A 26,077-nucleotide genomic window follows, 5' to 3' on the forward strand; every position below is an offset into this window, starting at 1 on the left:
AAAATAGAAAATCTGAACAGATCAATAACAAGTAAAGAGACTAAATCAGTAATCAAACACCTCCCAACACAGAAAACCCCAGGACAGGTGGTTTCACAGGGAAATTCCACCAAAAATTTCAAGAAGAATTAATGACAGTCCTTCTCAAATTCTTTCAAACTGTAGAGGAGGGAACACTTCCAAACTCATTCTATGAGGCCAGCATTACTCTGATACCAAAGGCAGATAAGAGCACCACAGGAAAAAGAAAACTACAGATCAATATCCTTGATGAACACAGATGTAAAAAATTCTCAACAAAATATTAGCAAACGGAACTCAAGAACACATTCAAAGAATCATAGAAAATGACCAGGGCTTCCCTGGTGGCACAGTGGTTAAGAATCCACCTGCCAAGGAAGGGGACATGGGTTTGAGCCCTGGTCCGGGAAGATCCCACATGCTGCGGAGCAGCTAAGCCTGTGCACCACAACTACTGAGCCTATGCTCTAGAGCCTGTGAGCCACAGCTACTGAGCCCGCACGCCACAACTACTGAAGCCTGAGTGCCTAGAGCCTGTGCTCCAAAACAAGAGAAGCCACTGCAATGAGAAGCCCGTGCAGGGCAACAAAGAGTAGCCCCCACTCCCCACAACTAAAGAAAGGAAAGCCCGCATGCAGCAACAAAGACCCAACACAGCCAAAAATAAAACAAATTAATTAATTAATTAAAAAAAGAAAATGACCAAGTGGAATTTATCCCTAGGATGCAAGGATGGTTGAACATACGCAAATCAATAAATATAGTATATAACATTAATAGAATGAAGCATAGAAATCACATAATCATTTCAATAGATGAAGAAAAAGCATTTGACAAAATACAACATCCTTTCATGATAAAAACTTTCAACATATTGGGTATAGAAAGAGCATACCAACATAATAAAGGCCATATGCAACAAACTCATAGCTAACATTATATTCAATGGTGAAAAATCGAAAGCTTTTCCTCTAAGACCAGGAACAAGACAAGGATGCCCACTCTCACCACTCTCATTCAGTTTAGCACTAAAAGTCCTAGATAGAGCAGTTAGGTAAGACAAAGAAATACAAGACATCCAAATCGAGAAGGAAGAAGCATAATTGTTGTTATTAGCAGATGATATGATTTTATATATAGAAAATCCCAAAGACTCAAGTAAAATATGTTATAAGGAATCAACACATTCAGTAAAGTTGCAGGATATAAAATCAACATAAAGATATGAGTTGCATTTCTATACACTAATAATAAAACATCTGAAAACAAAACTATCCCATTCACAATAGCATCAAAAACAATAAAATACCTAGGAGTTAATTTAACCAAGGAAGTAAAAGATCTGTACAAAAATAAATAAATAAATAACTACAAGACTTTGTTGAAAGAAATTGAAGATACAAACAAATGGAAAGAAATCCCATGTTCATGGATGCAAAGATTGTTAAAATGTCCATGCCACCCATATCTATCTGTAGATTCAACACAATCCCTATCAAAATTCCAATGGCATAATTCAAAATAAAATTCAAAATTCAGAAAAAACAATTCCAATGGCATAATTCAAATAAATAGAAAAAGCAATCCTAAAATTTGTATGGAACCACAAAAAAACCCAGAATAGCCAAAGCAATCCTGAGAAAGAACAAAGCCAGATATACCACACTTTCTGATTTCAAACTATACTACAAAGCTATAGTAATTAAAGCAGTATGGTATTGGTATAAACACAGACCCACAGACCAATGGAACATATTGAGAGTCCAGAAATAACCCTCCATATATGGTCAACTAATATTCAAAAACAGAGTCAAGGGAACCAAGAACACTCAATGGGGAAAGGATAGTCTCTTCAACAAATGGTGCTGAGAAAACTAGATAAACACAGGCAAAAAAAATGAAAATGGACCCCTATCTTACACCACTCACAAAAATTAACTCAAAATGTACCAGAGATCTGATACCATAAAACTTCTAAAAGAAAATGTAGGGAAGAAGCTCCTTGACATTGGTCATGGCAATGATTATTCACATATGACACCAGAAGCATAAACAACAAAAGCAAAAATCAACAAGTGGGACATCAAACTTAAAAGCTCCTGCTCAGAAAAAGAATCAAAATGATGAAAAGACAACCTACAGAATGGGAGAATATTTTTGCAAACCATATATCTGATAAGGGGTTAATATCCAACAAATATAAAGAACTCATAAAACTCAATAACAAAAAATCTGATTAAAAAGTGGGCAGGGGCTTCCCTGGTGGCGCAGTGGTTGAGAATCTGCCTGCCAATGCAGGGGACACGGGTTCGAGCCCTGGTCTGGGAGGATCCCACATGCCGCGGAGCAACTAGGCCCGTGAGCCACAATTACTGAGCCTGTGCGTCTGGAGCCTGTGCTCCGCAACAAGAGAGGCCGCGATAGTGAGAGGCCCGCGCGCCGCGATGAGGAGTGGCCCCCACTTGCCGCAACTGGAGAAAGCCCTCGCACAGAAACGAAGACCCAACACAGCCATAAATATAAAAATAAATAAATAAATAAATTAATTAAAAAAAAAAAAAAGTGGGCAGAGGATGAGTATAATTTTTGTGACTTTCTGTCTGAATTAAAAAAAAAAAAATCCCACAAGGACTCAGAGGCAAAGAATATACAAATCAATTTTCACTGCAAAGTAAAGGAGCTGTTACAGTGGAGGATTACTGGACTGAATGTCAATATTATGACATAGTATGAGTGTGTTTCATGTTTGGTAATTGCAATCATTGTTGCTTTTGTTGTGGTCATCCATGTACAATGCTTGGTGTCAGTCTATTTATCTCTTGTAAAAATAAAATACAGTGTGTGTGTGTGTGAAAAAAAAAAAAGAAAATATATAGATGGCAAATAAGCATATGAAAAGATGATCCACATCACATGTGATTAGGGAAATGAAAATTAAAACAGTGAGATACCGCTACATACCTTTTAGAATGGCCAAAATCCGGAACACTGACAACATCAAATGCTGCTGAGGATGTGGATCAATAGGAACTCTCTTATGAAAGACAAATACCATATGATATCACTTATATGTGAAATCTAATTAAAATATGATACAAATGAACTTGTCTATGAAACAGAAACAGATTCACAGATATAGAGAACAGACTTGTGGTTGTCAAGTGGGATGGGGTGGGGAAGGGCTGGATTGGGAGTTTGGGATTAGTGGATGCAAACTATTATACACAGAATGGATAAACTGTATAGCATAGGGAACTATGTTCAATATCCTGTGATAAACCATAATGGAAAATAATATGAAAAATAATGTGTATATATATATATATATATATATATATGTATATATATATATACACATATATATAAAGCTGAATCACTTTGCTGTACAGTAGAAATTAATCAACACAATACTGTAAATCAACTATACTTCAATAAAGTAAATTTAAAAATCAAAAAAAAACAAAAACAAAAACAAAAAAAAACAAAACAAAAAAAAGTGGGCAGAGGAACTAAACAGACATTTCTCCAAAGAAGACATCCAAATGCCCACCAGATAAATGAAAAGATACTCAACATCACTAATTGTCAGGGAAATGCAAAGCAAAGCCACAACGAGATATCACCTCACATCTTTTAGAATGGCTATCATCAAGAAGACAAGAGATAACACACACTGGCAAGGATGAGGAGAAAAGGGAACTGTTGGTGGGAATGTAAGTTGGTTCAGCCACTATGGAAAACAATATGGAGGTTCCTCAATAAATTAAAAATAGACCTACCAGGGAATTCCCTGGCAGTCCAGTGGTTAGGACTCCACGCTTCCACTGCAGGGGTCACGGGTTCAATCCCTGGTTGGGGAACTAAGATCCCACATGCTACATGGCAAAGCCAAAAAAAAAAAAAAAGAAAAGAAAAAAAAAAACTACCATATTACCCAGAAATTCCACTTTTCACTATATACTCAAACGAAATGAAAACAAAATATTGAAGAGATTCACTCTCACTTTTATTCTGGTATTATTCACAATAGCCATGATATGAAAACAACCTACGTACCCATAAGAGATGAATGGATAAAGCAGTTGTGGTATATATATATACAATGGAATATTATTCAGCCATGATAAAGAAGGGCATCTTGCTATTTCTGACAACATGTATGGACCTTGAAGACTTTATGTTAAGTGTGATAAGTCAGACAGAGAAAGACAAGTACTATATAAAGACAGTAAGGTGGTGGTTATCAGGGGCTGGGGACTAGGGGAATAGGACAGATGGTTAAGGGTACAAACTTAGTAAATAGTAAATAAGTCTTTGGGATCTAATGCACAGTATAGTGAATATAGACAACAATACTGTTGTATAATTATCAAACTTGCTGAGATTAGAACTTAATTATTCCAATCACTAAAATGAAATGATGATTACGTAACGTGATAGAGGTGCTATCATTACAATGTCAATCATATTAAAATATGTAAATGTATCAATATGTTGTACACCCTTAAATTTACAGTTATATGTGTAACAAATATATTTCAATTTAAAAATGTGCATTAAAAACGCCCATTTTTGTAAAAAGCATAGGCTCAAATAAGCATTTGATTCAACCACAGGAAGAGACATTTGCCCACAGGTACGATTAGAAATGTAATATTTGTAATAATTTTCTGTCTTATGAAATTTTTCATTGAGATTTACATTTAAAATGTAACTGAGCTTTGTGCTCTTTAATTCTAGACACAGGAAATGCAGGAGATTGGAAAAACAGCTGCCTTTGGCAATAAGAAAATGCAAACCTGCCGTCTATGACAACATGGATGAACCTGGTGGACATTATGCTAAGTGAAATAAACCAGACGGAGAAGGACAAATATTACATGATTTCACTCATATGTAGAATCTTTCTTAAAAAGTTGAATTCATAGTAACAATAAGTAGAATGGTAGTTGCCAGAGGCTGGGGGGAGACGGAGGAGGAGATACTGTTTAAGGAGTACAAACATTCGGTTTTAAGATAAGAAAATTCTCGGGGGCTTCCCTGGTGGTGCAGTGGTTGAGAATCTGCTTGCCAATGCAGGGGATATGGGTTCGAGCCCTGGTCTGGGAAGATCCCACATGCCGCGGAGCAACTAGGCCTGTGAGCCACAACTACTGAGCCTGCACGTCTGGAGCCTGTGCTCCGCAACAAGAGAGGCTGCGACAGTGAGAGGCCCGCACACCGCGATGAAGAGTGGCCCCCGCTCGCCACAACTAGAGAAAGCCCTCGCACAGAAACGAAGACTCAACACAGCCAAAAATAAATAAATAAATAAATTAATTAATTAATTTTTAAAAAATAATGTTAAAAAAAAAGATAAGAAAATTCTGGAGATCTAATATACAGCTTAGTGACTACAGTTAATAATAATCTACTGTATACTTGAAATTTGGTAAGAAAGTAAATCTTAAGAGTTCTCATAACACACACAAAAATGGTAACATGATAGGTAACTGACAGGTTTATTTTTTATTGTGGTAATCATTTCACATGGTAGACATATATCAAAACACCAAGTTGTATAACTTAAATGTATACAATATGTATTTGTCAAAAATAAATAAATAGAAAGGAAAAATGCAAGCCAACACTAGTGAAGATTCTGAGAGGCTAATCACCATTTCTGAGGCCCTAGAAAGTAATCTACACACAACCATGATTTACCTTTCTCTCTTTGAACTAGTGTATGTTATAGAATTGTGCTAGAGCTTGAAGGGACTTTAAAGATTAATTTTTACTCTAATCACTCATTTTACATATAAATAAACTATGATCCAGGTTGATGAAGCAAATTTTCCAAAGTCATACAGGTGATAATTAACAGAGAAGGAGGGTGCTTGAACTTATGTCCAATGTTCTTTTTTCTTATACCACAGCTACCTCTCAGTTAGTGCTTTGTGTTTAAACATATCAGCAATGTTTACCCCCCACCAAATAAAGGATACTGATGGGTCAAAGCAGTGAACTCACCCCCTTGTTTTTCTGGGTACCAAGTCACTATTTAATATAAATGAGGACATGTGTTTGACAGAAAAGGAGAGCGGGGCAAAGGATATATACAGTAGTAATCCTGTGGGAAAATCAAAGAGCCAGGCAAGTAGCTCAACAGGTGTTGGCAGAATGGGTTCTACCAATTCCCCCTATTTTGGCAGAATGATGGAGTAAACAGGCAACATAGTATTGAGAAAAGAACAAGAGGCCTAGCTTCTTCCTTATCTATAAAATCTATAAAACAGGCATAATACCACCTATCTAAGTGACATGAATTTTGTAGAACATCTAGCACAGTAGGCTTAGTTTCTGTGAAACTTAGTTCCTATTCTTCTTCCCTTTCCTTTCCTCTCTAGAATTTCAATGCTCTCACATTCCAAAATGGGTAGGGTGGAGGGAAGAGGGAAACATTTGGTATTAGATTGGTTACTCTAATGATAGTAATCTCTATGATAAAGAAAATAATAAAATATATACAAAAATATTATATTATCCATACTTTGCCAACCAGAGTAGACAAAAAAAATCCCTTGTTATATAATAAAACTTAACATTTATTTAATACTTTTTATGTGCCAGGCACTATTCTAAGCACTTTATATGTTTAACTTATTTAACCCTACAAAGTGAGTACTATTAACATCCCCTTTTTAAAGACATGGAAACTGAGGCATAAAGGGGTTAAATAATTTCTCCAAGATCCCAAGCTGGTAAGTGACAGAGCCAGGATTCAAATCTAGGCAATATGACTTCAGAGGCTGATCTCTTAACCAATATTGTATAACAGTTTTTCTGAAAATGAGAGAAAAAATTTTAAAAATTATCATTTGCACCAATAGGTAAACTGTGTTCCAAACCTTCTAGCCCAAACCAACCCAGATCATAATTACATCTGCCAAATCATCTAATCCCCAAACTATAGTATAAAAAAGCAAGATAGAATATGTTTAAAAAGAGATTGAAAACTCCTAGAAATAATAGGTGGGCTCAGCAAGGTCACAGGAAATAAGATCAACACACACAAATCAAATGCATTTCTATACACTAATAATGAATATGCAGAAACAAAAATTAAAAACACAATACCATCGAAAGGGGTAGGGGATTAAGAGGTACAAACTACTTTGTATAAAATAAATAAGTTACAAGAATATATTGTGCAGCACAGGGAATATAGCCTCTATTTTATAATAACCACAAATGGAGCATAATCTTTAAAAATTGTGAATCACTATGTTCTACACCTGAAACTTACGTAATATTGTAAATCAACTATACCTCGATAAAAAATAATGTGTAAAAAAACCACACACATTTATAATCACTCCAAAAATTAAATACTTGGATATATACTTAACAAAACATGCACAATATCTGTATGCTGTAATTATAAAATGCTGATGAAAGAAATCAAAGGAGACCTCAATAAATAGAGACATACCATGTCCATGGATTGAAGTCTCGACATAGTAAACACGTCAATTCTCCCAAATTGATTTATAGGCTTAATGCAATTCCTTTCAAAAGGCTTTTACAGACATTAATAACCCTGTCCTAAAATTTATATGGAATGGCACCGGCCCTAGAATGTTGAAAACAATCTCGACAAATAATAAAGTGAGAGGGATTACTCTTTCCAACTTTAAGCCTTACTATGTAACTACAGTAATCAAAACAACGCGGTCCTGGTAAAGAGATAAACAGATAGATCAATGGAACAGAATAGAGGACCAAGTAGATCCACACAAATAGTAACTGATGTTTGAAAAAAGTACAAATCAAATTCAATGGAGGAAGGATATCATTTTAAACGAATGGTGCTGGAGCAACTAGACATCCATTGATAAAAAATAATGAATTTCCACCTAAACTTCAAACCTAAACTTCTCCCAGTTTACCAACCCAGCACCTGTGCTTACGCTATTCCCTTAGCCTTATGCCTAACCTCTGCCATTTCAGCTTGTCAATATCCTTCTTATCCTTGGAGGCATAGTCTAAAACCATTCTTTTTCATGAAATCTTTCTCAATCACTTCAGCTAAAACTAAATCCTCCTGTTTCACTTCTTATCCTGGTCCTTGTATTAGTTATCTGTGCATGTCTCTGATCTAAGATTACAAGCACTTTAAGGATAGAGATTAACATCTAATGTATCATGTACTGACCTAGCTCAGTCCCTTGGAAGCAAAAGACCCTCAAGTATTTGCTTAATTAATCTGGTCCCACCTTTCCCAAAATATCCAACTATAATTCATACTCCTCCAGGGCATAAATTTTCCACTTAAAATCAGAGAAGCCTTCTTTTCTGTCCTATGCAGATATCCTCTCATCTGTAATGTTCCACCTTTCAAGTTATAATTAATCCTTCAAAGTTCATCTCAAAAGTCACTTATTCCTTAAAATCTCTCAGTGTTTCTCTTAATCAGTTTCATCTCTCCTTCCTTCCTTAATGCCCATTACTGTATTTCCCTTAAATCACTTAGTCTATGTCTGCTTTAGACAGAACATTTGTGCCTCCTCCACCAAATTCATATATTGAAAACCTAATATCCAATGTGATGGTATTAGGATGTGGTACCTTTGGGGAAGTAAACTAGTGACTTTATATAAGAGGCCTGAGAAAGTTCCCTTGCCCCTTCCTCCATGTGAGGTATCTATGAACCAGAAAGCCAGTTCTAACCTGACACCAAATCTGCTGGTGCCTAATCTTCGACTTCTCAAACTCCAGAACAGTGAGAAATAAATTTTGTTCATAAGCCACCTCGTCTATACTATTTTGTTATATCAGCCCAAAAGGACTGAGACAATGCCTTGTACTATAATCATAGTCCAGTATCTGTCTAAACCTCCCCAAAGAGTAAAATTCTTGACAGCAAGGACTGCCCTGAACATTAGAAAAGGTTTTGCATATATTTGGTGTTCAAGTATTTGCTGAATTGAATAAAAATTATTTTTAGTATTCAACCTTCCAAAACCATTGAGAATATAAATTCCATAGTAAGTTTGATAGGGAATATTGATCAAATCTGCAATTTTCTTCTTATGACTTACAAGATATCATTTCTGATTCTCATTTCAAGATATCATTACTGCCTCTCTAAACCTTGCCTTCTTAGTTTCTTATATTGTTTTTTCTACCCTGACTCACCCTTGATGAAATGCTAACAGTTCACTCAAATTCTATCCTGGGATTTCTTCTCTGTTTTCATGCTGTCCCTGCAATCTTACTTACCCATATACTAATTACTGCCAAATCTTTATCTCTAACTTACGTCTTTCACCTGAGCTCCTGGACCACATTTTCAACTACCTAATGGACATCCTTCCCCTCTACCTAGATGTACCACAGATGGAGAGTTCCCAAATCACATTCATTATCCTTCCATCACAAGTTTTCTATATTCTCCCTCTCCTCAATTTTGTTACTAATAGTTTTACTCTTCCTCTTTTATGCCCCACATCCAACCAAACTGTATTATTCATCTCACCTCCAAAATTTTGCTTGAATCAATCCAGTTATGTCCATTTCTATTGCTACTACCCCCACACTCATCATCTCCTGTCTATACCTACAGTAAGAGCCTTCCCTCTGATTTCCCTGCCTGCCTCCTCCATTCTCTCTCCTCTCCAATTTATCCTATATTCTGCTACCTGAGCTATCTTTTCAAAATAAAAATCCAATCATATAATTTTCCCATTCAAAATTACCCAATGGTTCTTCAGTACCTATAGGATAAAATCTAAATTCATTAGTGTAGAACAGAGGTTGGCTAACTTGGGTTCATAGGCCAAATGCAGCTCACCACCTATTTTTGCAAATACAATTTTATTAGAAAACAACCATGCTCATTCATTTACATATTATCTAGAGCTGTTTTTACACTACCACAGAGTGGAGTAATTGCAACAGAGACCAAATGATCCAGAAGGCCAAAAAAAATTGACTATCTGGCCCTTTATCCAAAAATTTTGCTGACTCCTGGCATGGACAGTTCAGAATAATTGGACCCCAACCTCCCTTTCCAGTTTCATCTCCCACCACAAACTCTAGGCTCATACAAGGGGTTCTATTATGGCAACTAGGAAATATATATTACTTACTTTGCTGAGATGTTTGTGGAAAGGGCACTGGATTTGGAGACAAAGAACAGGTCCTGAAACTTAAGTTTAGATACTAAAAAAGCACCCCACTACAGTTGCATGTGAGTTAGATAATCTTTTTGTGATGATAACTCAAATACCAGATCTTTAATCTATGAGTCATTATTATCACTATCAACATTATTATCAGCATGTGTGATCCAATATCATAATTACAAGTTACATTTGCATAACATTTTAAAGCTTATAAAGTAATTCCAAAGACATCTCATTTGAGTTCACAGTAATCCTGTGAGATCTGAAGGCAAGCATTTTCTTCAATTTGTAAATGAGGAAATTAAAGTCCAAAGAAACTGTCTTGCCTAACATCAATACATAGCAGACCCTTGGTTCAATCCAGGTCTCTTGATTCTAGTTCAACAATCTTACTTTTCAATGCTGTCTATTTAATGACATTATAGAAAATATATAATGAGCCTGAAATAGGAAATAACTATAACATCAAAAATTCTACATTATATTCCTCAATCTTCCCTCTACCTGCAAAAGACACTGAACAAAATCGGCAGGGACTCTGGTATCTACTAAATTGGGTTTTACTGGAAAGTTCACCAAGAATCAAAGAGTTGGTTTGAGATGGCCACATCAGAGTTGTTAAACCACTCTTCTACTCCACTCATTCTCTATTTACAGTGGACAAAAATCTGTTTGTTTTAAAATTATTGTACACTGGCATGGAATTTTGAACTGGTGTTAGAAAATGTTTGTAGACCAAAACAAAAGATTTTCAATTCAACAGACTAAGAACATCCAGAAAAGCCCTTAAACACAATTAATAACAAATTGTTGTAGGTTGACCATGTGTTTTTAAAAGATTTATAAGAACACATGTTGAAAGAATCAAAACCTATCTGGGACTGAAAGAGTAAATATCAGTTAGGACTGAAAAAGAAAAAAGTGGCCCTGCAATTAATCAGGCTGGGAGGACAGACACAGATAAAGCCAGCTGAAAAGTTAACAGGAAACACTGTTTTTCCCAAGGTCATGCAGCAATTGTAAAATATCATAGCGACCCCTTCTTTGGGTGATTACAGCTTTCTTACCAATGATGCTCCCATCCTCACTTTGGCATTTTCATTTATTACTGGAGCGAGATACTCAATTCCTAAACCACCCTGCTTCATGACCGCACCCAACCCTTAGTTAATCCCCACTTCTCTCAATTTACCTCAGAATCAGCCACCAATCCAGAACTAATCCTGGCTTCCTTCAGACACTCCTCAAAATTCTTCAGTGGTAAGCCAAAATTTACTAAAGACACTTCCCTCCTCCCTCTTGCCCAGAGGCCTTCCACGGTGCCTCAGGAGTACACTCCCTCACTATGAGTCAATAAATTTGATTTTGTCAAACTACAGGCTTGTTCCTGGTGGTCTTTGTTTGATGAGACTTGCACAAGGTAAGTTATTTTGAATTACCCTACACATTCAGCAGTTTAGTACCGACCAAAGCCCTCCCCGCTACAAAACAAAAAAAAAAACAAAAACAAAAAACACTTGAACTGGACTTCCCTGGTGGCGCAGTGGTTAAGAATCAGCCTGCCAATTCAGGGGACACGGGTTCCAGCCCTGATCCGGGAAAATCCCACATGCTCCGGAGCAACTAAGCCCGTGCACCACAAGTACTGAAGCCCACGCGCCTAGACCCCGTGCTCCACTACAAGAGAAGCCACTGAAATGAGAAGCCCGTGTACTGCAACAAAGAGTAGCCCCTGCTTGCCACAACTAGAGAAAGCCTGTGCGCAGCAACGAAGAGCCAACGCAGCCAAAAAAAATTAATTAATTAATTAATTAAAAACACAGAAAACACTTGAACCTAAACCAGAAAATCACTAACCACAAGAAACTTTCACTGCCAATAAGGATGAATAACTCACTGATTTCTACTGCTTATATCACAGGAAATATCTGATCAATGATGCTAAGAGATAATAGCATCTACCATATCTTTGTCTGCCAAAGCCAGGAAACTACCATATCTGCTGGGAAAAAGAGTATATCATCGTGCTCGCTTCGGCAGCACATATACTAAAATTGGAAGGATACAGAGAAGATTAGCATGGCCCCTGCACAAGGATGACACGCAGATTCGTGAAGCGTTCCATATTTAAAAAAAAAAGAAAAAGAGTATATCATCAACTTGGCATCAAGCTCCAGATAAAAACCAGATGTGTACAAATTGGTGATATTATTCGATTTTTAACACAAATGAGTCACGTAACTCTTGAGCAATTTTATCTGTCACCTACAATCTAATAATATGCTATACAAAGTGTTCATGAAATCCTTGTGTAATTTGCTAACTTTTAATTTTTAAACTTTAATACAGATTATATAAAAAGTAGAATATTTACAATTCTTCTGCAACTGGCATTGATAGATAAACTGAATTAATTGTTTTAAATATAGGTCAAGCTAACTTCATATCCATAGAAGCCATAAACAACCCAGAGAGTTTAAAGGTGCCTCTTTACCAGTAATGCTTTGGAAATAGCAGGTCTAGCTATTTTAAAGAATAATCTCAACCCCTTTGCTAGGCCAGCCCTATGAGAGGAATGAAGGACAAAGGACATTATTACCAAAAGCATGTTCTAATATGATGCCTATAGCATCAAGAAATGTTTTAAAATCCACTAAAACAACTTCATAATAATAAAGCAAAGTTGTGACCTTCTAAGAAATAGTAGCTACATACCTACCTCAAAGACAAACCTCAGGAATGTGGGGGTAGGGTAGAGGATGAAGCAGGGAGAGGGGTGCTTTCAGCAAAAGCTTAAGACAATCAAAACAGTACCAGGCTCAACCAATAATTGCTAACCAAATAAAAGACTTAAGGCTTTATACACACAAGGCAGAAAGGATTATTGTTCACAGATCAGACTTCTTACACCACACCCATCACCATCAACATCATCTTCAAAAACAGTTTTTCAGGAAACAAGCTGTATTTAAAGAGGGCTAAAATATTCTTGGATTAGTCTTTTCTCTTTTACAAAAAAGTCAATTGATTAACATTTGTAGTTTTATTTTTTAATTTTAATTAAAAAATAGAATAATAGCATATATACGACCTTATGATTGGTTAAAATGCAGTTGAACATACCAATCAGCTCCTATAGGTAGAGAGGACAATAACAGACCAAGAAAATACTCTGTCAAGAACGTTGGAAATTGACTCATGAAATTCAGTGTTAACTCCAGATTTAAAATGACTAGTGTTTTCTGTGTGAAACTTGGTTTGGGATTTCCCAAAATAGCTCTAACAACAAATTAATATAAAGTCTTAAAAGAAGCCAGAAAAAAAGGGCAAAAATGAATTTTAATAAAACCTGAAAACTGTAGTAGAAGCACAACAGAATTATTTCTTTCATGGATTTGATGCTACTATGAATCAAATTATATCTCTGAAACCTTAACCACACAGAGTAACAGCTTCACAGTCTTTAAGGCTGATGTCATTCCCACCCCTTAACACCCATCCACAGTACAATTTAAGTAAACCTAGTAAGTCCTACAGGCTATTGGTATTCATGGTCATTGAATGTCTTATTGCTAGGATAATATCATATAAGATATGGCAAAGAAACAATATTTCTAACTCCATTCAGGCTTTCTGCAAAGTTCACTTAATATAATTTGGGAATAAATATCCTAAATTTTTATTTTACTATCTTCTTCTAAACCATTTAATTTGATTTGGTTATTATACACAGACATTTTAGACTGCCTTTTCCTCCAAATAAACAAATCTAAACTGTTTTACAGCTTCCCTTTGTGAACTATAAAGTTCTATTTCTATAAGGTACTGGGTAAAATGTATAGAACAAATACTAAAAGATCCTTTTAGAATACTCTGGTGCATGTTGAAAGAAAAAGCTAAAGAAATGACAAAGAATAATGAGGAAAGGAAAAAAGTGTTCTTAATAGGATTAAACAGAAATTATTTTTTCATTATATTTTACATGATCATACTAAGACACAACAAAATCTACTTTCTTTCAAATAAAGGAACTAAAATTATTATCCTAATATTAATACAATATTGATTCCAGAAATGGATACAAGGGGCTAGAAACTCATACAAGCTATATAAAACCATAAAAATGCCTTTAAAAGGGATGCTTCTGTTTCCATGTGGCAGCAATCATAGCACTTCCATTCATTTAATATTTAGTGAGCAGTCACAATGTAGCACATACAAAAGACTCTGAGTTTATAGTCCAGTTCTAATTACTTGCAGGTGTGACAAGAATCCCTTGCTCCTCTCCAGATACAAGAAAGTAATAACTTTAGAAGCAACTTGCTTCATGCATAATTATCAAGTACAAAAAGGAGGAAGGTGAAGTGGAGGGAAGCAGGCAACAAAAAGCAAGGCTTGGCCAAAGTGTGATGCATGGGCAAGAGATGAGAACTACATAAAATCAGAGGGAGGATGACAAATATTCCTGGCAGAAACCCAGCCAAACTCAACCAAATAAAGTTTACCTTAGAGTACTTTCTTTCAATTTACATTTACATATTAACAAGAGGTAGATTTCCCACCTCCAAGTGAATTCTGGCTTTAAGTTGACATATAACCATACAATGGCCAATAAGTCAAGAGCCAATCAATGCTAAATGGAAGCTTATGGCAACAGATAAATATTAATTTGGCTACAGAGTTAATACAAGCCTCCTGAGTTATATAAGTTGTAAATTACAGGTCTACTATGTAAATTACAGGACATTGCTATATGTCAATTGTACTAAAGATAAAAGGGGTATAGAAAGGTTTAGAGTCTTACAGCATCATGCCCTTGACTCAGTTTAGAAATACAAGCATGTACATTTGTTCCTTGGGTATAATGTTAAGTCTCAAACTAAAATGAACAAGCCATCTTGCTGCCATTTCTATGGATAATTTTATGAAAATTGTTTAGAATGTGATAATTAGGACAATTTCTGAAACTTTTACCATGATGGGTAATAACTATAATACTAGTTCTTCTAAATATTCATTTCAAACAGACATGAAACAGATTTTTAAAATTATTTCTGTACTGACAAACTCTCAAAGCAGAGTTGTACCTGTATGAAATTATATTTTCAAGTTTTAATGTGACCACTACAAAGTTTCCAAAACAACGACTAATTTTTAAAGGGATGAAGAAATAACAATACGTAGTGATTATAGTGCAAGATCTCAAACAATACTACAAATATTAATTACATATGCCCTAGGATTTCTTTGAGTGGCATTAGGTATTAATACTGTTTTGAAAGAAAAAGACTCACAGACATAGAAAACTTATGGTTACCAAAGGGGATGGTGGGGGGAGGAGGGAAGAAAAATCAGGAGTTTGGGATTAACATATACACAATACTATTTATAAAACAGAAAAACAACAAAGACCTACTGTATAGCACAGGGAGCTATATTCAATATCTTGTAATAACCTATAATGGAAAAGAATCTGAAAAAGAATAGATATACATATATATGTTACTGAATCACTGTGCTGTACACCTGAAACTAACACAACATTGAAAATTAACTATACTTCAGTTTAAAAAAGTTAAAAAAAAGAATAAGACAGGGACTTAATATGAAAAGTACTGTTTTGAATTTAGTTCAATTTTTTTCCTCTGATTTAATTTGACACAATGCAAAACCAACTTGATTAGTCAAGCATACAGCTAATGAGGTGGCATGACTGGAGCTTAGACTTGTAATAATGTAAATATAGGCATTGTTGCTCTTGCCCTATAGGAATTTGGAAATTCATTCCTGGTAAATTTAAGTACACATATATTTAAAGTATTACAGCTGTTAGTCTGGAAAATGTAATCTGGGAATTAACTCCCAAATTCCATTCCCATGCTCCCTCTCCTCCATTTCATTAAATTATTAAATAACATTGCTGATTAACTGCACAAAAGATGGGAACATTTGAATAAATAATCCAATATAGTAGAGAGTCCAGATAAGGTCAGAATTTTATTGGTTTTGGCCAAAGACAATTGTAAAACTTTCATTGGAAAGAAGTGGCACAAAGTGATCTTTAAAGTGAGTTACTAAAATCATAATAGGAAAAGCTAAAGGCAGTTTCTAAGTACAAAAATTGGAAACATTCCAGGTTAAGTATATAAAGTGAATCATTAGGCAATATATTATTACCAAATTATGCACCTATCCAGAGGGCTGCTTACGGATTCCCACACTGGTCTAGATCTGCACTGTCCATTGGCTATATGCAGTTACTGAATGTCAAATTACTTAAAGTTCCATAAAATTAAAAACTTAGACCTCAGATACAATAGCCACATGTGACTAGTGGCTACTGTTTTGGATATCACAGGATAGAACCTTTCCATTATCACTGAAAGTTCTATTGGGTAGCACTATACTATATAAAATACCAGTTAAAATGAGTGCCAAGAAATAACTGGTACAATTCCAACTATACTGACTAAAATTTTAAACGTGGGACATATCTATTTACGATAAAAATTCTACAGAGTAGGGATAGGGACTTCTCTGGTGGTCCAGTGGTTAAGAATCCACCTTCCAATGCAGGGGATGCAGGTTCGATCCCTGGTCGGGGAACTAAGATCCCACATGCTGCGGGGCAACTAAGCCTATGTGCCACAACTACTGAGCCCACGCACCACAATTACAGAGCCCACACGCTTTGGAGCCCGTGCACCGCAACTAGTGAGCCCCTGAGCTCTGCAGCCCGCACACCACAACTAGAGAGAGCCCACGCAATGCAACGAAAGATCCCGCGTGTCACAAATAAGACCCGACGCAACCAAAAATAAAATAAATTTTTTTAAAAAATGGAAGTAGGAATAGAAGGGAACATCCTCAACCTGATAAAGAGCATCTACAATCATACTTAATGGTGAAAGATTGCCTGTTTTCCCCCTAAGATCAGGAATAAGGCAATAACATCCAGTCTTACCACTTCAATTCACCATTGTACTTGAGGTACTAGCAGTTCAAGGCAAAAAAAAAAAAAAAAAAAAGCACTATAAGGCATAAAAGATTACAAAGGATAAAGTGAACCTGTCTTTATTTGTGGACAACATGATCATCCATGTAGAGAATCCCAAAGAATCTCAAAAAAGAAAAAAAAAGGCTATTAGATCTAGTTAGTGAATTCTGGCTTAGCAATATACAAAAAAACCCAAAACTGTTTGTGTTTACTAACAACAACTGGAAACTGAAATTTAAAAATATACAATGTAAAATAGCATCAGAAACCCTTAGGGAAAAATTTCACAAAACATTGCTGTGAGAAATTTAAAAAGACCTAAATAAACGGAGAATTTTACTATGTTAATGGAATGAAAGGCTCAATGTTAAGATATTAATTTTCCCCAAATTGATCTACAGATTCAATGTAATCCTAAACAAAATCTCAGTTGCTTCTTTTTATAGAAATTGAGAAGCTAATTCTAAAATTATACATTGCTAGTAGGAATACAAAATGGGATAGCTACTTTTGAAATAATTTGATAGTGTCTTAAAGTTAAACCTGCACTTACCATATGATCCAACAATACACTACCTAGCTATTTACCCAGAGAAATGAAAACAGATGTTCATGCAACAACCTGTACAAGAATATTTATAGGCCTTTATTTATAATAGCCAAAATCTGGAACAACCCAAATGTCCATCAATAGATGAATGGACAAACAGAATCCAGTGTATCTATACAACAGAATACAACTTGGTGAAATGATATGCATGAATCAAAAAAGAATTAGGTCTAAGTGAAATCAAACAGACACAAAAGGCTACATACTATATAATTTCATTTAGATGACATTCTAAATAAGGCAAAAGTACAGTAATAGATAAGTGGTTTCCAGGGATTGAGGAATAGGGGATTGACTGCAATGAGGCATGAAAGAAATTTAAGGGGTGATAAAAATGTTCCATATTTTTATTGTGTTGGTGGTGGTTATACAAATGTATTCATTTGTCAAAACTCATTGAACTGCACACTTAAAAAGGCAGAACTTGGGAATTCCCTGGCGGTCCAGTGGTTAGGACTCAGGGCTTTCACTGCCAGGACGGGTTCGATCCCTGTTGGGGGAACTAAGATCCCACAAGTCATGTGGCGCGGCCAAAAAAAAATGGGGGGAGAACCTTTTTATGTGAATCATACATACACCATAATATACTTGACTTAAAAAATAAAAGTGATGTGGCTAATCCTTTATCTTTTGAGTTCTAAGTGTAGATCTGTTATAAAAGGAAGTATTGGTAACATCTGACCATGAAATGTTTTTTTTTTTTCCCTTTGGCCGCCCCACACAGCTTGTGGGATTTTAGTTCCCCAACCAGGGATTGAACCTGGGCTCTCAGCAGTGAGAATGTGGAGTCCTAATCACTGGACCGCCAGGGAATTCCCCATGAAATAGTTTAGAAATAGACTGGAAGGCAAGCAGTGTAACGTATGCCAGTCACATACTTCTCTGGGCTTTGGATTTTTCTGCTGTAAACAGGGGTTTGCAACCCAGTTTCCCAAATCTGTTCCCAGGAAACTTTCAGAATGTTACAGGTGTTCTGGGAGAAGGGTTTCCACTGTCAAATTACTTAGATAATGCTCCCCTTAAGGTGATTCACAATGCATTTCAGCGTATGAAAGGATCTGAGCAGTCCTACATGCATTCATTTGTTTCTGTATTTTTTTAAACTCAGTGTTTCCCACATTTACTTGACCAATGAACCCTTTTATCAAGAAATAGTGTTGCTAAAAGTTCTTTCTAGTGCTAAGATTCTTTGATAAAACCTTCAAGACTTACCTTCATGATTAAGTTTTATTTATACAGGGAAACTATAAAACTGATTTTAAAGTAGCTATGGAAAGCTGTACCCCACAATGAGAAAACTGTCTCAAATAACAAATTTTAAAAGATTTTCTACTCATCTTGTTTACTTTCATAGTCAACTCCCCTAAGTTTTTATCAGATTCTGAATTCTAAATATGTTGAACTTAAGTATCTTGACTAGTATATACTACATGAAAATACATCATGATTGAGTTATCTCTATTTCAATAGCTCCTCCCCAAATAACATGGCAGATTTAAGAATGTGAAAGCATCAGTGACAGGGACACTAAAATTCCTAAGCAATTACCATTATGAATAACAAAACGATTAAGTCAGAATGTAAAGCATTTACTGTACAAAACCAACAGAAGTTTGAATGTATATGCATAGTAGAAAGAATTTTTTAAAAGAGAAGGAAAGAGGGACTTCCCTGGTGGTCCAGTGGTTAAGACTCCATGCTCCCAATGCAGGGGGCCTGGGTTCGATCCCTAGTCAGGGAACTAGATCCCACATGCCACAACTAAAGATCCCACAAGCGGCAATGAAGATCCCATGTGCCACAACTAAGACCGGGTGCAGCCAAATAAATAAATATTAAAAAAAAAAGAGAGAAAGAGAAGGAAAGAAAGAATAAAGAAATATTGAAAACCTAATACTCTACAGGCTGTGCTTCACATGTGACCACTGAAGGAAGTATAAAGCATATAAACAATGTTGATAGTACGACTAAGACTATTATATCTTTTGAACATAAATAAATGCATGAAAAATAAAAGCTATCTCAATTTAATTCAATAAATTAATTATGAATAAAGCTAAAGGGAAAAGTGAACACCAGAAAATTCTGGATGGTAAACAAACTGCCCCTGAAAATGAAAAAAAAAAAAAAAAGTTAAAAACACCATGTCCAATTAGACCCAACCCAGTAGTCTACTTTTTCCAGTAATATCCAGGCTATGGAAGAGTAGTGTTAGCAATATATATCAAAGAATCCAATTTATCTTAATAACACTTATGAATCTTTATCAATGACTTCATCTAAATATTTTTAAAAATTATTTCTAGTCTAAATTTATTTAACCTCTTTGGGTAAATAAGTTCTATAAGCTAATTATATAAAATAGTATTTCTTAAAAAAGGTAATCTTATTTTTCAATTTGAATTTAAGGCATATTCTCTAGGCACTAGGCACTATATAAAATAATGTAATTTTTCAGAAGAGTGAGAAAATAGGAAAATAGGAAAAGAGTGGCAGTTACTCATCTAGCTGCTTGGTTCTATACATTCTTTGCAAGAATTAACTTTAGTATAAATGGTTTTGTTAGCTAGATCTCCTCGGGAACCACTACTATTATTTCTTCATAATGGTCTGGCCAGAGATGACCCATGAATAATATGAACGGGACATGTGAATTTCAGTAAACTACAAGTGGGAAGGGTGATTTTTTTTCTTTTAATAAAGACATAAAATTTATTACATCATTATAAGTTTGGCAAGCAGCTATAAGCATAATGTACTTTTGCTTCCTTCTGAAATCTATCTTTACATAGTTCCCTGAAAAATCTTTGAGCTCAGCACAGAAGTATGTAAATAGACATCCATATGGTAAAAAACACCTGAAATATATAAAAAAGGAAATGCTTCTGCTAAGAGGAAAGAAAGAAAGAAAGAAAGAGAGAGAGAGAGAGAGAAGGAGAGAAAGAGAGAAAGAGAGAAGGAGAGGAGAGAAGGAGAGGAAAGGAGAGAAGGAGAGAAAGGAAGAAAGGAAGAAAGAAAGAAAAGAAAGGAAGAAAGAAAGAAAGGAAGGAAGAAAGAGAGAGAGAGAGAAAGAAAGGAAGGAAGGAAGAAAGAAAGGGAGGGAAGACAGGAGAGGAGAGGAGTGGGGGAGAGGGAGGGGAAGGGGAAGGGAGAAAAGGAGGAGGGGAGGAGGAGGGGAGGGGGAGGAGGGGAAGGGGAGGAGGAGAGGAGAGGAGGGGAGGGGAAGGGAAAGAAAGAAAATGAATTTTAAAAAAAGGTTACCTTTTACAAAACCATGATTATATTTGCTTTACATAAAAATGCTTTAAAAAATCTGGACCAACCATGAAACTCTTCAAGAATGTAAGCAGTTTGTTTATTCTTCAAATTTAATTCTGGTACGTATTTTTGGCTGTATAATGAGTTCAGGAAGGAACAAATTAAGTATATGTTTATAACTCATATGGACATTACTCACCCACATTTGGAGGTTTCACATAATTTACAGGTAGTTCTGGAGGTCTGCCTCTATGTAGAGCTGCAAAAGCAGAGCCATTCCATAGTGTACTCTTACAGTCTATACAAAAAGATTCAAAAGTTAGTCAAGGCATAGAACAGTTTTTTTTAACTGTACCCCAGAGGCAAATGTCTGTTTTCAATTTTATTTATTGAAATACATTTTTAACTATTAAAACCACAATAAGAAATAACATGCATATGCTTAAAAGTGTTATAATCTATATTATGATAGGTAAACACCAATGCCTTAATATTATCATCAGGATGTTTTATTTCCATGCTGATATAGAACCAAAGCTTTTATTATACATATATTTGAACCTTATGTAAATATGTCATGGATTAATAAGGTTTTAAGTTTACATTGGTCCCCTTCTTGATCTTTAGGCTTATACACATCTTCTCATATAAAACTGTATAAGCAAGGAAATGAATACAGCACAAGTATGCCAGGTAAAATTCAGAAACATTTATACTTCGTGTATGCTCATGTTATGGAGCGCCTGCCAGCTGTGCCATAACAGGTAACACTGCATATCAGATGATAATTGAGTAAAAATAGTTGTGTTTTTTATCTTTAATGTTTATGTCAAAAAATTCAAGCAAATACAAAATATTCCTAATAATTCAACTTTGAAACAAAAATATTCTACTATTCTCTTGAAAGGTTTCAAATTAACTGAATTGAAGAATTTCCTTAAATTATAAAATGAGATATTTAAAAACTGATATCATTTATGTAACTATTTATATTTGTAAATTAGGATTTTTAAAACATTATGCTAAAAAAACAAAACATAGAAATAAATTGGTTGCTAGACCTGAAGTATTTAATTCACTAAGGCATCCTAAACGCCTAATTTAACATTTTTATGTTCAGAAAATTCTATCTATATAATTTACATATGGTGGTTCCGTGTAAAACTTTGGGAGAAATCTGTAAAAGAATGAAAAATAGTGGAGTAGAGAAACTGTTACTGAACGCTGATGGATTGATTTTTTTTAATATTTTTAATTATAAACATAGTTACATATCATAATTTTCATTTACCTGTTATGAAATACCCAGTGTGATTAGGATGATATCAAGACTCAAAGATTAAGAACATCAAAATGCAATGAAAGAATACTTTATGTATTTATACTGTACTAATCAGAGCAGCGATCTTTTGAGATTTCTATTCCACAGGATTACAAAGAGATTTTATATTCTTTACCTCTACAGTATTCACTGTTTTACAGAAAAGGGCTCCATTTAGGCCTCTAAAAATGTACTTGTACACTAGGAAAATAAAAACAAGATTGGCAAGATAAGAAAAACTAAAAGAAAATTAGTATTTAGAAAAGCATGGGAACATTTAATTAACATAAAAATATACTACTCTCGACTCCTTCCTCTAAAAACTGTAAAAATCTTACCTTTGGCATCCCGTAACAGAGACTGCCGACCAACACCTAGTAATGTCTGTACCCCAGGAACACTCTGAGGGATCTCCTTATCTAGTAAGGGACCAATCCGCTCACAAATTTTAAGGAGGTAGTCTGGAGGAATGTGTGCATTGGCTGCCACCTAAAAAGCATAAGTAAAATACAGGAAAACAAATTTGGTTTAAAAACATTAATCTAGTCCATTACCAAACTGTTCCATCATGGAAAAAAGTACAATTTTAAAACACACAAGGAAAATAACATTTTAAATATTTAATACTTCAACCAAATTTAAGAAACAGCTACAAAAATTAAGCATCATTTAAACAAATGATAACATGTAAATGACATGGCAGTTTAACTTACTTTTTCGTGCCTTGATTAAATCATTTGCTTAGCTGCTAATCTAATGCAATAAGCATTACAAAACAGCAAAAAGGAGCATGCCTAAAAATCAAAGAAGTACAAAGATGATGGGTAAACTCTACTAGTACTTGATCAGCAGTGATCAAGAATCAGAGAATCTAGATTCTATATAAATGATAAGAATGCAAACAAAAGGTATTACTTGCACCAAACTCTCACTTAAGTCCCTTTAGGATTAACAGGACACATTTGCTTAATTAAAGCAGAACTCTTTCTCCTAAAAAAGTTAATTGGTTTTCAAAAGAGTATCAAATTAATGCTTATTTTAAATACCATGTTCTAAACAAGCTATGTACTCAAAATTCATTGAAACATTAACTCATTTTTTTCTCCAAGTGCTTTATTTATTTATTTTAACATTAACTCATTTTTAAAACACAAGTAAATTTCTGAAGATGATTAACAAATGTAGATAGGGATGAGACAATAAAACAACGAAACTGGTTTTCATTTTTTATCTAAGCTAATGTTAAAGTTACTGATGTGTTTCATAAATACCTAATTATTAAAACAGTAAAGAGTAAACTAGAATATTAAAAATCCTTAGATAAAAAGAACATCTACATTCTCATCTTGACAAAAGGCCCTAAAATCTACTTACAGTTACAATGCCAATTTTTATAAGTGCTACAGAGAGAGAAATATATATATACATATATATACCTACCATCACATAGGACACATATCAATATATTACCACCAAGTCAAAAACAATATAACACAAAGGAATAATTTTGTAAATCATCCCTAATGATCACCAGAAGAGATTATGTGTGTTCTTGATAAATACTGGTTCACTGAATCAATGAATGAATAAAAACCAAAGTCTATCTATAAGCAATATCATATGAACTCACAGAGGAAAAATCTTTCTCCTATCAGGGTGCCTTTTTTGTTTTCTTAAGAAACACAGGTCAAATAACTACAATCCAACATGTACTTAGGAATCTGGGAATAAATGATTCTACTGTGATTTTTAAAAATTATTTCCTGCCAATTATCTTTCGTAAGTCCCTGCAAAAACGAATTTTAATCTACCAAAATCACTGGGGCCTGGCAACTGTCATGATGGTCAGGAAGAATGGCAACTTAATGGGACTTCCCTGGCACAGTGATTAAGACTCCATGCTTCCACTGCAGAGGGCACGGGTTCGACCTCTGGTCAGGGAACTAAGATTAAAAAAAAAAAAAAAAAAAAGGAAGAATGGCAACTTAACCTGATCATTTGCATCTACAAGGTTTAGCTTCTGGATTGGGACAAAGGATCAAGCAAATTCTTTCAGTTATTTCACACATGTCTAGTTTTGTTCTCCAAGCAATTAACTACATAGAACTAAAATATACAGGTAATATTAAAGTCAAAGTACGTGATGATTCAATCTAAAAACTTTTTTTTTTTGTTACCTAGAGACACTGATGCCCTAAAATCCTAGTTTGTAATTCATTCTCTCCACAATAGGGCATTCCTAAATAGGCCTACATGCAAATATAGTTAGTACTCCTAAAAACATATATCTCAAAGAAAAAAGCCTTAACATACTGCATATTAACATCTATAATAGTTTGTGCCTTTTTTCCCCCAACACTGTCTTGTATAAACTGGGCTTCTGATATCAGTCATTACTTTTTCACCAAGTAAATGTTATAAGGCTTTACACACAATGGTAGTTAATGTCTTTAGTGGCATTTTCTTTTTTATCAATTTTCTTTTCCTCATTTCATTACCATCTCAAGAGTTATTCACTTGTTACACAAATCTAACTACCCTCAAACTTGCAATATATATATAGAAACATATAATCCAGAAAATGGGGGTTCTCTGATATGAATTTTTAGTATTACCCTCTTAAAGAAACCTGTCAGAATTATATCTTAAACTGAAATCTTAGGCCCCCTGGCTACTTCATTTTATAAAAACAGTGATGTTTGATTTTCAGCTAGTTATATAAATTTTTTATCAATTCCTCAGTAATCATTTAAAAACACAGAATCATTAATTAAGCAACTAAAACAGGGCTCATCTACTCTCAAATTCTCCCCCTTGAAAATTGGTATTATAAACTATTAAAGTTTACAAGTTTGTTTTTCACCCTATGCAATAGAAAATTGCTCAATTTCTAGGCAGTCCCATTCAAAAATCCATTCCTCTAAAATCAATAAAAATTTGATTGTAAAACAGCACTAGAGAAACAGAGAGTCTATCAACACAATGGCAATAACAATACTTTTGAGTTTGAACGTGCTCTTTTCCTTTTAACAATATTTACAGGCTTCCAGACTATATCGGCACAGTTCTGGCAATGATAGTGTCTTCTAAATCAAACTTCAGGACTTATAAGTGGTATTAAACATTTACTTCAATCCATTTGCTTTGCCTAAAGCTGGAATTCCTTTTTTTTTAATTTTTTAAAAAATAGGTATTTATTTATTTATTTGGCTGCGCCTGGTCTTAGTTGTGGCATGCGGGATCTTTAGTTGTGGCATTCAAACTCTTAGTTGGGGCATGTGGGATCTAGTTCCCTGACCAGGGAGATCAAACCGGGCCCCTTGCATTGGGAGCGCAGAGTCTTAGCCACTGGACCACCAGGGAAGTCCCCAAAGCTGGAATTTCTTAAAGGTGATCTTTTTAGGCATAAGAACTCTTATCCACCCTCAGTAATTACATTTCTAAGTTTTTAAAAAATTATTAGAATTACATGATTACATGTGAATATAATGTAATATATAATAAAATGTAATATTAAAAGTATGTATTAAAATATTCTATGAAATTTGTGGCTTATTAAAAGCCACTCTTTTTGATTAAAACTCAAAATATTCTAATTTCAGTTATTTAACCAAATTTCTTTCTGGAATATAATGGCCAAGAAGTAACACAACAAGCACTTTGAAATCTGAAGAAGAAAGGCATTCTCTAAAAACAAAGTTCAA

General features: G+C 34.7%; 1 protein-coding gene and 1 non-coding gene across 3 annotated transcripts in view; one reads left to right on the forward strand and one right to left on the reverse strand.

Moving 5' to 3' along the window:
* The window catches only part of BRWD3 (bromodomain and WD repeat domain containing 3), a 113,677-nt gene that overhangs the window by 78,250 nt on the left and 9,350 nt on the right, over positions 1 to 26,077 (reverse strand). For both annotated transcript variants that reach the window (XM_068533344.1, XM_068533343.1), the window contains exons 5-6: positions 22,712 to 22,862; positions 21,252 to 21,350 (exon numbers count right to left, since the gene is read on the reverse strand). In XM_068533344.1, coding sequence (XP_068389445.1) covers positions 21,252 to 21,350; positions 22,712 to 22,862 — 250 coding nt within the window. The remainder of the gene's footprint in view (positions 1 to 21,251; positions 21,351 to 22,711; positions 22,863 to 26,077) is intronic.
* On the forward strand, positions 12,212 to 12,318 carry LOC137757558 (U6 spliceosomal RNA). The gene has a single exon (XR_011072398.1). It is a non-coding gene; the product is annotated as a U6 spliceosomal RNA (small nuclear RNA).

Source organism: Eschrichtius robustus, chromosome X (genome assembly GCF_028021215.1).
Source record: "Eschrichtius robustus isolate mEscRob2 chromosome X, mEscRob2.pri, whole genome shotgun sequence".
Lineage (NCBI taxonomy): Eukaryota > Metazoa > Chordata > Mammalia > Artiodactyla > Eschrichtiidae > Eschrichtius > Eschrichtius robustus.